Below are 15,060 nucleotides of genomic sequence, written 5' to 3' on the forward strand. Positions count from 1 at the left end.
TGACCGAAGTGAATCTGTAAGTGACTTCTACGCTTTCCCATGACAAGACTGAAAGGAATAGCAGCTCCAGTCTTCTAGAATGAGATTCTACCATGTAGCTAATTTCTACTTAAAGCTCTTAATACTTGCAAGGAGTTTAGTAAAAGCTCATTGAATGTTTTCTTTTAGATTTTAACCTAACATGTTGCTGTATTTTTACTTTTCTTCCAGTTAAAGATTTAGAAAAAAGAAAGGAGCCAAAACCCAGAGTCAAAGTTGTGGACAAAGGAAGCGAGAATAAACCATCTGGACCTGAGGAAGGTCAGATCTCATTTCTGCTTGCTTGTTGGGGAGGGTGGGCTGTCCTCCGAGCGCAGGCGCTGTGCGTTCTCAGCCCTGCTGCCTCGGAGGCGCGCGGATCCCCTGTGAACCAAGCGTCAGCACTCCCCCCTTGCTTTCCCGTACTTAATACACCGCTAAGTCCTGGTGAAGGCATTTTCTATTGAAATACCGACAGAATCTGTTCATCTCTTTCCGTGTCTGTGGCCAATACGCCGCTAAGCTCGCCTCTTTTTCCTGGTGCACAGTATCTAGCAAGATCTCAATTGGCTCTCCGCCCAGAGGTTAGAGCAATCCTTGCAAAAAAATCCAGCTTCGTATTTCATGCCCAACCCTGCCGGGCCCCCCTCTGCACCCACCTCCCCGGCCCACATACCTTGAACCCCTTCCCGCTTCAGTGATTCAGTGACCTCGGATGCAAGCCAGACCCTAACAGGACCTTCAGGACGCCTCCGGCTCGTGACCTCCTGCTTTCCCTGCTTCTTCATCTGACAGCTCACTCTTTAATGTTCAACATTTCCACACACACTGCAAAAAATACGTACTCTGAAAATTAGTTTCAGGGTTAAAGGGTAGGCGGATTTTACATCTTGGATAGAGTCTACCAAATAGACACAGTTTTTTCAATAATTTATTCTTAAAACATACATTCTTTCCAACATTTGAAATTGTTTTGATGTTTTTCTATTTTTCTCCTAATAATTTTTAGATTTATGTATATTTTAAGAACAAGTTATTGAAAAAGTTGTGTCTGTTTGGTGAGCTCTATCAAAAATATACAATTTGCCTATCCTTTAACCCTGCAACTTCATTTTAGAAGTATGTATTTTTTTGCAGTGTTTGTAAATTTTTGAATATATCAAGACATATAGGGGTTCCCTGGTGACTCAGATGGTAAAGAATCTGCCTGCAGTGCAGGAGACCTGGGTCAGGAAGATCCCCTGGAGCACGGAATGGCAACCCACTCCAGTATTCGTGCCTGGAGAATCCCATGGACAGGGGAGCCCGGCGGGCTACAGTCCATGGGGTCACAAGGAGTCGAACGTGACTGAGAGACTCACCCTTTCACTTTTTTCATATCAGATATATAAAAAGTATAAAAATAAGTGAGAAACACCTTTGTCAAGTTAAGAAAGCAAGTATAAACAGTAGAGTTGGAGCTCCTTGTATATCCCTGGATATTCCTTTTCTGCATTCTAAGAGGCCACCAGTGTTTGAATTCAGTGTTTATTATTTCAATATGTGTCTTTATCATTTTATTACATAAATATGTGAATCCTGAAACCATATTTTAATCTTGCATTTATATTTTAAATTTTGTATACATGTAATCAAAATATACTTTTGCAACTGACTTTTTTTCTTACAGAATATTAGATTTTTTTTTGAGTTATCCGTATGTTGACTTATATAGAGGAAATTTATTCATCTCTGTTATATAGAACTCCATTGTATAAATATAACCCAATATATTTAACTCTTATATCTTGATGTCCCCAATATTTCGCTATTACAAAATTGATGCTGAAATTCTTACTTATGTCGCCTTTTTCGCACGTGGTGGAATCGCTCTCGAATATGCGCCTGGGTTTTCAATATTCAGTTATGTGTGCCTGTCTCCGTCTGTCTGTGGTGTCTTTTTATCTTATGTTTATATAGGTACTAGTTGCCTCTTTCCTTATTATATGTCTCTCTTACCACTTCCGGAATTGAAAGCTTATCTCATTAATCTTCTGTATTTCTCCTTTTTATTGTGTGCATTTTAAGGCTACAGATATCCAGGCACTGCTTCAGCTGTATCACGTGGACTTTGATATGTAGTATTATTTTTATATAGCTCATGTTGCATAATTTCTGATTTCTGCTAGACTTTCTATTTTGATTCAGAGGTTTTTTATAAATATTTAATTTCTAAACATATGGAGTTATTTTAAAAAGATAATGTATTTGCTATTGGTATCTAACAATTGCGTTGTGGTAGGAATTTTTTTAAAAAATTTGCTCGGACTCTTTTTTTATTGTTTAAATGTGCTTTTTTCTTTTCTTTTCTCTCTCTCTGTTTCTTTCTTTTTAACCATTCCCTGTATTCTTGAGAATACATTCTCAGTGTATTCTTGAGTTTTTTTTTTAAACTTTCCCTATATTCTTCAGAATCAGTTCAGTTTAGTTCAGTCGCTCAGTCGTGTCTGACTCTTTGCAACCCCATGAATTGCAGCACGCCAGGCCTCCCTGTCCATCACCAACTCCCGGAGTTCACTCAAACTCACGTCCATTGAGTCAGTGATGCCATCCAGCCATCTCACCCTGTCGTCCCCTTCTCCTCCTGCCCCCAATCCCTCCCAGCATCAGAGTCTTTTCCAATGAGTCAACTGTTTGCATTGTTCGCATGAGGTGGCCAAAGTACTGTAGTTTCAGCTTTAGCATCATTCCTTCCAAAGAATACATCGTGTATCCTTGAGAAAAATTTTAATCTCTGTGTCAGAGAGGTTTGTCCATTTCTCTTTGTAAATTCTGGCAGTTTTGCTTTATATTAGGGTCTAGATTCATGATGAGTTGTTTTATTTTCCTAGTGAATAATTTTTAAAAAAAAACAATATTCTTTATTCTTAGTAATTCAATATTTTCTTATAGTGATATCAATTTATTTTGTTTAGTAGTGACATGACTTAGTAACTCTGTATACTTTAGCTCTCACCCTATTTGTATCCTAAGGTTCAAGGTGAGTAAATCTTTTAAAGAGTATTTAATTGGATTTAAGAAATCATCTCTTACAATCTTTGTATTTTAATTGGTACCCACAGTCCACTTACATTTTGGGTTTGCCATTTATTTCATACATTTTGCTACATTTTCCCTTGTGTGCCTTACTAAATTAGAGTTGATCAGCTTAAAGAGAAATACGTTTCCCCTTTACTGAACTAGCTGATATTTAATCCTTTTATATTTTTGTATGATTATAATTAAATTTTTAGCATTCATACAGCCAAAATCTATAACTAATGAATATATTTACCATTCCGTAACCAGTCCAAGTTTTTATAGTACTTTAATTCTCTACCTTCTATATTTTACATAATTATAATAAATATGTTAATTTCAACATTTTTTGCCTTATAAAGGTATTATAACAATCATAATTTTAATGGTCTTTATCTGTCCGGCACCCGCGTTTATAAATTTCTTGGCTTGTTATTCCGTCCTGTATCTCAGGCTTTCTCTATGTGGTCAGTTTCCTTTAGAGAAGACCTGTGGGAGTAAACTTAATTTTATTCACACAAAAATATCTTCAGCCCGCACCCAATTTTGCAGGCCTGGCTGGGTGCCAGTCTGAGAGTGGTTTCTAGTCCTTTATAAGATGCCTCACTGTCTTTTGGCTCTGGTTCATGACAAGCCTATCGATGGTCTCAGTGTTCAGGCGATCTCTTTTCTCTACAGACGCTTTTCAGCCTTTCTGCTCTTTGTCTGTGGAGTTTGGTTGTTTTATTACAGGAAGTCTAGCTGTAGATTTATTTGTGCTTCCGTAATCTGGATTTATAACTTTCACGAATTCTGGAAATTCCTCAACATTTAGTTCTTCCAATATTCTTTTTCTTAATTATCGATCTCTTTCTCTTTTCTCTCTTTGTCTCTCTCTATTCAGATTATGTTCATCATAGATAGTCTCTCATGATAATCTATGTCTCTTAACTTTCATATATCCTACCTCTGTGATTTTATCAATGTCATTTTGGGTAATTTCCTTTGTCTTTCTAATAGAATACTCATTCTATAGAATAGAATACTTCTCTCTTTAAAATCTGCTTTTTAGCTTGTCCTTTTTAATGAGTAAATTTTTTCTAGAAATTATATTTGATTCTTTAAAAATCTTGCTAGAAATTTATATGGTGCTTTGTTCCATTTTAGTTTTTTTTTTTAAATTATTCTGATGTCTCAATCATGTTTATTTCACATTCTGAAGCAAATAATTAGGGGATGAGTTTTACGTTTCCTTTCTTTACTGGTTTCCGTTCGTGGCGCTTTTCTTCTTGTTTAATGCGTCCCGTGGTCATCTGTGGGGCTTCTTCGCAGCATGGTTCAGGAGCCTGCACCTCCAGAGAGGCGCTCTTGGTTGCTACCCAATCGGAACCCTTTTACGTTAGTTTCTTTGGGGGGCACTCTGGGCTTGTCAGTGGTTGCAAGTTCTTATGGCACTGGGTAAACAGTGTTTTTCCTTATTACCGTTTGATGCGCTTGTTTTAACATCCGTTGATGATTCTTGCCCGAGTCAGTGCCTACTGTAATGTTTCTGAAATGATAATTTTTGTGGCTTCACCGTTTAGTCTGCATTTATTAGGTGGCATTCTGCTGTAGGGGAGATCTTTCCCTTCTTCCGTATTTATTTATGTAGTTTTATGAATTTTTATTGCATGTGATGGATTGTAATCCAGTACTGTCACGTGTTTTGATGCTCAGATTATTCCGAAACTGCTCGGTGGGAGCGACTTCAATCTCCTACGCCCTTTTTCTCTTTCGGCCATACTGCACAGGACGTGGGGTCTTCATTCCCTGAGTAGGGACTGAGCCCGTACCCCATGCTAGAAGCTTGGAGTCTTAGCCACTGCACCTCCTGGGAAGTCCCTCCCCTGCCCTTTTAATATCACCCCTTACTCTCTAAGCTTTTCCTACTTTCTGGCCAGACTTTGCATTCCAGGCTCCTCTTACAGTTCTTTCTGCCCTGCTCTGAAATCAACAACTTCTTTAAGGAGTTCTGGTTTCCTTCCATGGAGAACGGTATTTAGACACCAAGATGTGGGCACTAAGTGCGCTTATGCCTCTGGGTTGTCATTGCTTCTAGGCCCTGTTTGCTGAGAGTACACACACACACACACACACACACACCATTGTCTATCTATCATCTCTTATTGTACCTTGTATCTGTCTTATATCCACACCACGGGGTTCATTCTAGCATTTCTCTTCCCTTATTTATAACTTCCCTTTCAAGAGTGTTGGATAACATGGCTCCTAAAATCTTAAATGCACCTACTTATATGCTCAATCATAAAAACAGTTTCAGAATTGCTAATCTAAACACACAGCAAAAAATTCTATTAACTGGAATTCAGTATTTGCCTTCAGTGTGGGGTATGTAATAAAATGCCTGCCTCCAAAAGGATCTTGTGTTAGTTCTTTTCGTCCCTCTTCACTGTGGTTTTGCTATTCATTTTTAATACAGTTGGGTTAATTTGTGAGTACACAAAACATTAATGTGGTTCCAAAAGTTTAAAAATGTACAAAAGCATAACACTCTAAAGAGGTATGACTGCCCCTGTTTCTTTCACCAGCTTTACTCAGCCCCTTTAAATAACCAAACTCATTAATTTCTGAATTATCTTCCTTGCATTTTTTTGAAAAAAAAAAAAAATCTAAGTATTTTTATGAGGGATGTTATGTGTAAGTTCTCAGCCGAGTTGTGGCTTAGCATTCTTTGTCAGGCAGTGTTTAAAGAATGGCAGTCAAAGTGAAATCTGTTTTCCATCCGTGGGTTAGAGTTTGATCCCAGAATTTAGCTCTAGCTAGATACTTGATAAAAGTGAAAGAGGAGAGTGAAAAAGTTGGCTTAAAGTTCAACATTTAGAAAACGAAGATCATGGCATCTGGTCCCATCACTTCATGGCAAATAGATGGGGAAACAGTGGAAACAGTGGCTGACTTTATATTTTTGGGCCCCAAAATCACTGCAGATGGTGACTGCAACCATGAAATTAAAAGACGCTTACTCCTTGGAAGGAAAGTTATGACCAACCTAGATAGCATATTCAAAAGCAGAGACATTACTTTGCCAAGAAAGGTCCGTCTAGCCAAGGCTATGGTTTTTCCTGTGGTCATGTATGGATGTGAGAGTTGGACTATGAAGAAGGCTCAGCGCCGAAGAATTGATGCGTTTGAACTGTGGTGTTGGAGAAGACTCTTGAGAGTCCCTTGGACTGCAAGGAGATCCAACCAGTCCATTCTAAAGGAGATCAGCCCTGAGATTTCTTTGGAAGGAATGATGCTAAAGCTGAAGCTCCAGTACTTGGCCACCCCATGTGAACAGTTGACTCATTGGAAAAGACTCTGATGTTGGGAGGGATTGGGGGCAGGAGGAGAAGGGGACGACCGAGGATGAGATGGCTGGATGGCATCACGGACTCGATGGACGTGAGTCTGAGTGAACTCCGGGAGTTGGTGATGGACAGGGAGGCCTGGTGTGCTGCAACTCATGGGGTCGCAAAGAGTCAGACACAACTGAGCGACTGAACTGAACTGAGATATTCCGAAAATGTCCTAAGTTCTCCGTTCTTTTTGCTGATGCACCTCCCTTTGGCCTTTCTAAGATCTAGGACTGAGTGAAATGAAGTGAACACAGGGAAACAGTGTAAAGAGAGCAATGTTTAATATGCGTTCTGATAAACCCTCATGAACACCTGCGGTTCGTTTCCTTTAGTCACTAAGCGCATCCATGAGGAGGCCTTTCCTGAGCCCCCGCCCATGTCAGTGGGAGCGCTTTCACCGTATCTATTGCGATGATGACCACCTGGGCTAGGGCAACAACTTTCAGGGGTTTTGTAGACAAAAGCAGGCTTCCTCTCTTAGTTCCCATGAGGTGTATGCCTGGGCAGTGAGGACTCTGACGGCACTGGTAATCTGAGAAAGCTGTCTTAAGTAAGTTGTACACAATGGTGAGAACCCAGGCCAGAGTCAAGACGCCCAGGAGGTGGTGAGGCTGAGTGTTAATGGAGCCCACTGGAGATTTTAGAAAGGCCTTCCTCTCCCAAGCCTTAATTACATAGAACGTACTCTCATCTGTTGTTCAGTTGTTAAGTCATGTCCGACTCTTTGTGACCCCATGGACTGGATTGTACCAGGCTCCTCTGTCTTACACTTTCACGTCCACTGAGTCGGTAATGCTGTCTAACCGTCTCATCCTCTGTCGTCCCCTTCTCCTCCTGCCTTCAATCTTTCCCAGCATCAGGGTCTTTTCAGATGAGTCAGTTCTTCACATCAGGTGGTCAAAGTACTGAAGTTTCAGCTTCCGCATCAGTCCTTCCAAAGAATATTCAGGATTGATCTCCTTCAGAATGGACTGGTTCGATCTCCTTGCAGGCCAAGGGACTCTCAAGAGTCCTCTCCAACACCACAGTTCAAAAGCATCAATTCTTCGGTGCTCAGCTTTCTTTATGGTCCAGCTTTTACTTCTACACATGACTACTGGGAAAACCATAGCTTTAACTATAGGGACTTTTGTCAGCAAAGTAATGTCTCTGCTATGACATATATATATGAGTCTCATATATGTGGTTCCTACTTCTCATAACCTCACATTTGGTCTTTTCCCCTATCTGAGCATGAACGCTCCTAATTAACATTAAATGAGTTAATATGAATAGTATTTCAAACATAGTGCTAATAGTTATTTTCTATTAATGTCAGAATGTATAGTTTCCATAAGTTAATACCATCCAAGACCCCCTCTTTTGCGTTAGTGATTTAACAGTAAAGGCATGGAAGAGATTTGGTGGCTCCCCCCCGGTGCTGAACATTGAGAGAAACAGTGGGATTGATTGGTGATCGTGGTGGGCAGGATTCTACCTCATGAAGCACAGAGTCTGGCCTGGACTCAGGGTGTGCCTGTGTGCCCCGTGCCTTCTCCTGTGGACCGGCTACACGTGGTTACGTTTGAGCATAGCAGAGCATGTGATTACTCTCAACGTGCATTTTCGCTTACTGGAATTGCTTACTTTCTATAATACGTTTATGGTTCTTGGCTTGCAGCTAAGATATCAGTTTGAAAGTTTTCTAGTTTTTCCAGTAACATCATGGGCCTTAAATCTGCTGAACGCAGCACTTTGAGTTTCGTTTGACCAGGTGGAAGTGGTGGAGGTTTAACGCTGGTGAAGCAGGAGTCAGAAGACGAGCTAACGCAGGGGAGGCTGGGTGTGTTTTGCAGGTTAATGCTGGCAGGAGCTTGGCTTTTAAAGAGAAGGCGGACGGGGTTGAGTTGACTCATAAGCTGGACTTTGGGGCTCGGTCGTGGGTTGGGATCCATGCAGGTGAGGGTCTAGCAGGACGCCTGGCCCCTAGAACGCGCTCCGTCATGCTCCCCCTCCTCTCTGTCGTCCTCATCCTCTCCTCGCTCATTCTCCTCCCTCTCTTCCTCATCGTTCTCATACAATTGTTGCCTAGACAGTTGACCAGTGTACCAGAAACTCTAGGGTGAGCTAGAAAGGCTCTGCTCACAAGCAGAAGTTTTGGAAGCCCCTCTGTCTGGCTTGTGTCCCGAGGGGGCAGATGTTCCCTTGAGAATTTATAGCCGTGGGTCTGAACATGTAGATGAGGTGTTTGCATTACACTCTCACCTGTTCCGGGATTCAAGAAGTTGATTCTAAACTTGCTCAAAGCTGGTATGAGTAGAGTGCCTGGCAGAAGCAGGCAGAGTCATGTTTGAGGCGCACACATCAGCTCCAGTTTTAACGGTTACCACGGATCAAGCTGTGCCCGAAAGAGTTCCCATTCCAAAAGTTAGAAACACTGACGTTACACCATGAGTGTGGGCCAGAAGACAGATGCGGTGGACCCAGAATCCTGTGGTTTTCAGTTGCGAAATGATTGCAGCAACACTCTAAACAGCAGTGTTATTGAAGTCATAGAAACGGTCAAGAGAGAGATGGGAGACCGTGAAGACAGACTAAGTGAGCTTCGAAAAGGGACTGAACAGAGCGTAAAGCTCTCTGGACAGCACAGACGGCAAGCTGGCCACTCCCGGGGTCATGGGCCGACGACGAGCTGAAAGGGGCTTCCTCGGTGGCCCAGCGGTTAAGGGTCTGCCTTACAATGCGGGGGACACAGGTTTGAGCCCTGGTCTGGGACGCTCCGCATGCCCCAGAGCAGCTAGGCCCGAGCGCTGCAACCGCTGAACCGGAGTGGACGATCAGAATTTTTTGTGGCACGCGGCAAAAAAAAAGATCCTGCAGGCCGCAACTAAAACCCAATACAGCTACATAAATAAGTAGATATTTTTAAAAGGTAAGGTTTAAGAGACAAAAATAGAAAGAAGCTGAAATAAAAAGATTGTTGAAGCCATTTCTAACTGATGGTGATCTGGTTGTGGGTACTTGTCTGTTCTTCGATTCTTCGGCATATTAAATAAAGCCAGTGTCTTCAATAATTGGACTTCCCTGGTGGCTCAGCAGTAAAGAATCCGCCTTCAATGCAGGAGACCAAAGTTCCACCCTCAGGTGAGGAGGGTCCCCTGGAGGAGGAAATGGCTACCCACTCCTGCCTGGAGAATCCCATGGACAGAGGCGCCTAGGGGGCTACAGTCCATGTCGCAGACTCGACTGAGTGGCTGACTCTTTGGCTTCAGACAACCTTCGGCTGAGAAACCCCTCTCAGCTTCAGTGTCCTCATTAGAAAAATGATCATGCTAGCTATAATGAGCATACAGACTTGGGAAGATTAAATGCTATCAGCTTTATAACGTACCTGGAACATAGCAGATACTGGACAAAGGTCAGCTTTTGAACCACCTTGTCCACTTGTTTTTTTTCTAATGTCTTCTTTTCAAAGAGAAAATATTAGCATACAGAATACATCAGAGTGTCTAACATTGCCAATAAGTATTTGTTGAATATTTGGATCTGGCTTGTTTTACAATCAAGGAGAGAGGTTCACAGTCCCTTGGAGAAGAGTAAGGAAGACTGTTTTCATGAAAAGAATGTTTCTATCATAAAAAAGCAGAAAGCAGATTTTTTTTTTTTTGCTTTGCTATGAAGCATTATAATTCATGTTCTTAGGAACTCAAAAAAGCATAAAACAGAATCAGTCATTCAGAAAATAATCATTGAATACCTGCCAAGGACATTACACCTGTGCATAAAACTGAAAGGTTTCCCTGAGGGCAAGGGGCTGAGGTTCTCCTAGCTAAAGCGCTCCTGTCTGCCCCAAGTTCCCTTACGCCCAACCAGTCTTTTTTCAGATTTATTTTTAATTCAACCACTCTTGACATTTTTAAAGGATTTTTGATAACTTTTCTGTTGTCTTCCAGCAAATTTTATCGTTCTTAACCTGTGAATTGTCCAGTGGTAAAATATATATTATATATATATATATATATATATGCTGGGAAGACTCTTGAGAGTCCCTTGCACTGCAAGGAGATCCAAGCAGTCCATCCTAAAGTGAATCAGTCCTGAATATTCATTGGAAGGACTGAAGCCGAAGCTCCAATACTTTGTGCACCTGATGCGAAGAGCTGACTCATTGGAAAAGACCTGATGCTGGGAAAGATGGAAGGTGGGAGGAGAAGGGGATGGCAGAGGATGAGACGGCTGGATGGCATCACCGACAAAGGGTTGGACACGGCTTAGCAACTGAACAACAGCAGGATATTTTGTAGCTCTTCCTTAAATGCACCTTCCTTAAAACCTTAAATGCACCAGGCTTTCAGATGTCCTCGTTTGTAAAAGAGCTTGTAGCACATCGTGCGTTGGCTCAGGTATTCGACAGCTGTGAGCACCGTTACAGGCTTTGGCAGAGGCCTATCTCGTACCAGTGCTTGGGCTTGTCTGACTGATACCTTCCTTCTTGTCTGAGAATTTTCTATTAAATATCTTGTTTCTATACCTGCAGGGCTGATGGTGTCAAAGCAGGTGTTTCAGCCTGAGACACTGTGAAATGTCAGGGTCTGTTTGTTATTGGTGAATTGGAATAACAGGGGTGAGTGAGTTATTGCATGTTCTCAGAAAATAACCTTGAACAACTAAAGTAGATAAAGCCAAATCACGTGATATTATATACGAGCTGAAAACGCTTGTGAATGTACACCCTTCCTGAATAGGTTTTGTATTTAAATAGAAGTGATCAGACAAAATAGCCTCTCTTGGGTCAGCATTAAAATTCGAAAGTCAGGAAATAACCAGATGAGTCATCATACAAATAAAATTTGAGAACCGATTTTATCTAAAAGTATTTTAAAAGGATCATATATGTTTTTGACGGAAATAAAACCTCTTTTAGGTATCTTGCGGTAGGGAGAGCTTGGAGAGGTTAGATAGGGAGAAATAGCAGGGGGTGCAGAGGGTCAGTCAGTCAGAAGTCTCAGAGACGAGGATAATGCTGGGGAAAGAAGGCTCCTTGTACTGGGATGAGGTGAGGAACCAGTATTGACGGGTTGAGCGGAGCTGACATATGGAGAGCCCGGTGAACAGCTCAGGCTTAGTTTGGTAGATAGGGAAGGAAAGAAATTAACTTAAAATTTGGAGTTGGAGGGTAACTTTGAGATCCATGTAGTTCAGCCCGTTGAGAGGACAGGGAAGGCTCTCCAGCCGTGCGGTTGAGGGTTGACCGGCCCCCACCGTCACGGACAGAGCTCTCCCTGTTTCTGAAGCTGTGATCTGCAAAAGCCTCGACTATTAGAAAGTTCCTTCGTGGGCTTCGCTGGTGGTGCAGTGGTAAAGAATCTGCCTGTCAGTGCAGGAGACCCGGGTTCGGTCCCTGAGCCAGGAAGACCCCACATGCCTTGGAGGAGGTAAGCCCGTGCACCGCAGCTCCTGGGTCTGTGCCCCGGAGCCCGCGAGCCGCTGCTCCTGAAACCGGGCACCTCCAGCCCTTGCTCGGCGACGAGAAGCCCCGCACCGCGGCTGGAGACCCACGCACCGCAGCTAGAGAACGGCCGGAGCGGCAGGAAGACCCGGCCACAGATAAAATTTTTAAAAAGGGAAGTTCTTTCATGAGTTGAAATCTGTCTGCTTGTGGGCATTTAGGACACTCCTAGCCCCCCTCTGCATGACAGCCCTTCAGATATTTGAAGACAGCCCCTTCCAGTCTGCGAGCGGAGGAGACGAGACGTGGTAAGCGCGGTATTGGCAGGGCTGTCAGTCGCTGTTAAGACGCAGAGATCTGAGTGACAGCTGAAGTGTCCGCTTGCTGTGGGTCGGGGATGGGCCTTCACACGCCTGCAAGTCGTCGCGGCGTGATGCTCCCCGGCTTGCACGCAGGACAAGCAAGCATGGCCATGGCCTCGAGCTGTCTCTGAAGGCACAGCTTAGCCATCTTCCCCTCCTGCCTCGCATCCTTTCTCCCCTCCTTGCTCTCTTCCTTCCCTTCCTTCTCTCCCTCCCTCCCTCCGTCCCTCTTTCCCCACCCCTTCTCCCTGTTATTCCGTTCTTCCTCTGTTTCAAATACTTTTCTTCTGTCATAGGAGTTGAGTAGCACAACAGCTAAGTCTCTCAGGCTTTGGAGTCAGTCCTAGATTGGATTCCAGCTGTTTTATCTGCTCCACATGTGATGAAAGGCAAGTTAGTTAACCTTTCTAGTTACTTAACCTTTCTTTTTCAATGCGGTGAAAAGAAACACCTGTCTTGTAGGATAATATCAGGCTTAAATGGAAAAGACATATGCAGATCACCTGAGGAAAGCAGTCACTCAGTGGAAGGGCTTTTTATTATTGGGAAAAAAAAAAAAGGAAGCCATGAAAAGCGTCTGCTGCAATCAGCCAGTCGATCAATAACTAAAAGTGTTAGGGCTCTCCAGAGCAGCAGGGCCAGTGGGATGTGTCTAAACACAGACAGCGATTCATCAGGAGGAGTTGGTTCACACGCTTGCGGAGTCTGCGGAGTCCTCAGATCTGTGGTCCGCAAGCTGGAGGCCCAGGAGGAATTGGTTCACACACTTGCGGAGTCTGAGGAGTCCTGAGATCTGCGGTCCGCAAGCTGGAGGCCCAGGAGGAATTGTTTCACACACTTGCGGAGTCTGAGCAGCCCTCAGATCTGCGGTCCGCAAGCTGGAGGCCCAGGAGAGCTACTGCTGTCAGTTCCCCCCTGAGACCTTGCAGGCTCGAGACCCAGGAAAGGCTCGTGTCAGCTTTGAGCCTGATGTTCCAATCAAGGCAGTCAGAAGAGGCTCCTTTCTGTTCTGTTCAGCTCTTTAACCAACTGCACAAGGACCAGCTACATTTGGGAAGGCAATCCGCTTTACTCAGTCTGTGGATTGAAACATTCATCTCATCCAGAAACACCCTCCCTAACAATCTCCGGATAATATTTGATCCAATGTCTGGGCACCCCATGGACCCGTCAAGTTGACACATAAAATTCACCGTCACACTTGTGTATTTCTAGGAAATAAGAAGTTCTGCAAAGAGAAATAAAACAGAATAAGGAAAGAGGGTGATGGGGAGTGCTGTTTAGATAGGGGAGTCATCTGTCACAGGTGCTTTGAAAGGTATGTCTCCAGTAAGACTGGGCTAAATGAGCACCTAGCTCACTCTGATTAATGTCAACTCTGAACGCAATTGAAATGAACCCTCGTTCCTCTTCCAGTAGATGGGCCGCTTACAACATTAATACGACAGGTAACCAGTGGCCACTCATTTGCGTTATATGAGGCCATCTTCTATGTTGCTGGTAGCCTAGTGTGATGGAAGAGGCATTGACTAGACCCGGGGTCTCGTCCTGGCTTTTCCATTGTAACCACTGAGCTATCCACTTGTCTCTCTGAACTTCAGTTTCATTTTCTGAAAATTAAACACCCTCATGGCTCCCCACTAGAATGCTGTGAGAATCAGAATATGCCAATGTACTGAAATCTCCCTCTGAACCACCGAGCTCTTAGCAAATATAAAATGCTGTCAGTTCAGTCACTCAGTCGTGTCCAACTCTTTGCAGCCCCATGGACTGCAGCACGCCAGGCCTCCCTGTCCATCACCAACTCCCAGAGCTTACTCAAGCTCATGTCCATTGAGTCGGTGATGCCATCCACTCTGTCATCCCCTTCTCCCGCCTTCAATCTTTCCCAGCATCAGGGTCTTTTCCAGTGAGTCAGTTCTTCACATCAGGTGGCCAAAGTATTGGAGTTTCAGCTTCAGCATCAGTCCTTCCAATGAGTATTCTGGACTGATTTCATTTGGATGGACTGGTTGGATCTCCTTGCAGTCCAAGGGACTCTCAAGAGTCTTCTCCAACACCACAGTTCAAAAGCATCAATTCTTCAGCGCTCAGCTTTCTTTATAGTCCAACTCTCACATGACCAGTGGAAAAACCATAGCCTAGACTAGATGGACCTTAGCTTCATTGGCATTTCATTTTGAGTTTCATTCTCTGCCTTCCCGATTCCTCGGATTCTCAACAGCCGTGGAGAGCCTGAAGAATGTCTCCCCCTTTCCCTTCCTTGCCTCCAGTCCTGTCTCCTCTTCAAGTTGCTTAGGATAGAGTGTAATGCTCACTGAGCAGGGGAGGGTGAAGCTGATCAGCTCATACACAATCCTGCATGTATGGGCTCATGCAGTTCAGTCACTCAGTCGTGTCCCACTCTTTGCAACCCCATGAATCACAGCACGCCAGGCCTCCCTGTCCATCACCAAATCCCAGAGTTCACTCAGACTCATGTCCATCGAATCAGTGATGCCATCCAGCCGTCTCATCCTTGGTCGTCCCCTTCTCCTCCCACTTCAATCTTTCCCAGCATCAGGGTTTTTTCCAGTGAGTCAGTTCTTCACATCAGGTGGCCAAAGTATTGGAGTTTCAGCTTCAGCATCAGTCCTTCCAATGAGTATTCTGGACTGATTTCCTTTAGGATGGACTGGTTGGATCTCCTTGCTGTCCAAGGGACTCTCAAGAGTCTTCTCCAACACCACAGTTCAAGAGCATCAATTCTTTGGCGCTCAGCTTTCTTCACAGTCCAACTCTCACATTCATACATGACCACTGGAAAAACCATAGCCTT

General features: G+C 43.7%; 1 protein-coding gene across 8 annotated transcripts in view; it reads left to right on the forward strand.

Annotated features, from left to right (window-relative positions):
* COL14A1 (collagen type XIV alpha 1 chain) overlaps positions 1-15,060 on the forward strand; it is a 225,195-nt gene that overhangs the window by 31,121 nt on the left and 179,014 nt on the right. For all 8 annotated transcript variants that reach the window (XR_011259104.1, XR_011259103.1, XM_069600762.1 and 5 more), the window contains exon 5: positions 211-300. Coding sequence is in view for 6 of the 8 variants with exons in the window: in XM_069600762.1 (XP_069456863.1) it covers positions 211-300 (90 nt within the window). In the remaining 2 variants the exon portion in view is untranslated. The remainder of the gene's footprint in view (positions 1-210; positions 301-15,060) is intronic.

This window comes from Ovis canadensis, chromosome 9 (genome assembly GCF_042477335.2).
Source record: "Ovis canadensis isolate MfBH-ARS-UI-01 breed Bighorn chromosome 9, ARS-UI_OviCan_v2, whole genome shotgun sequence".
NCBI classification, from domain to species: Eukaryota; Metazoa; Chordata; class Mammalia; order Artiodactyla; family Bovidae; genus Ovis; species Ovis canadensis.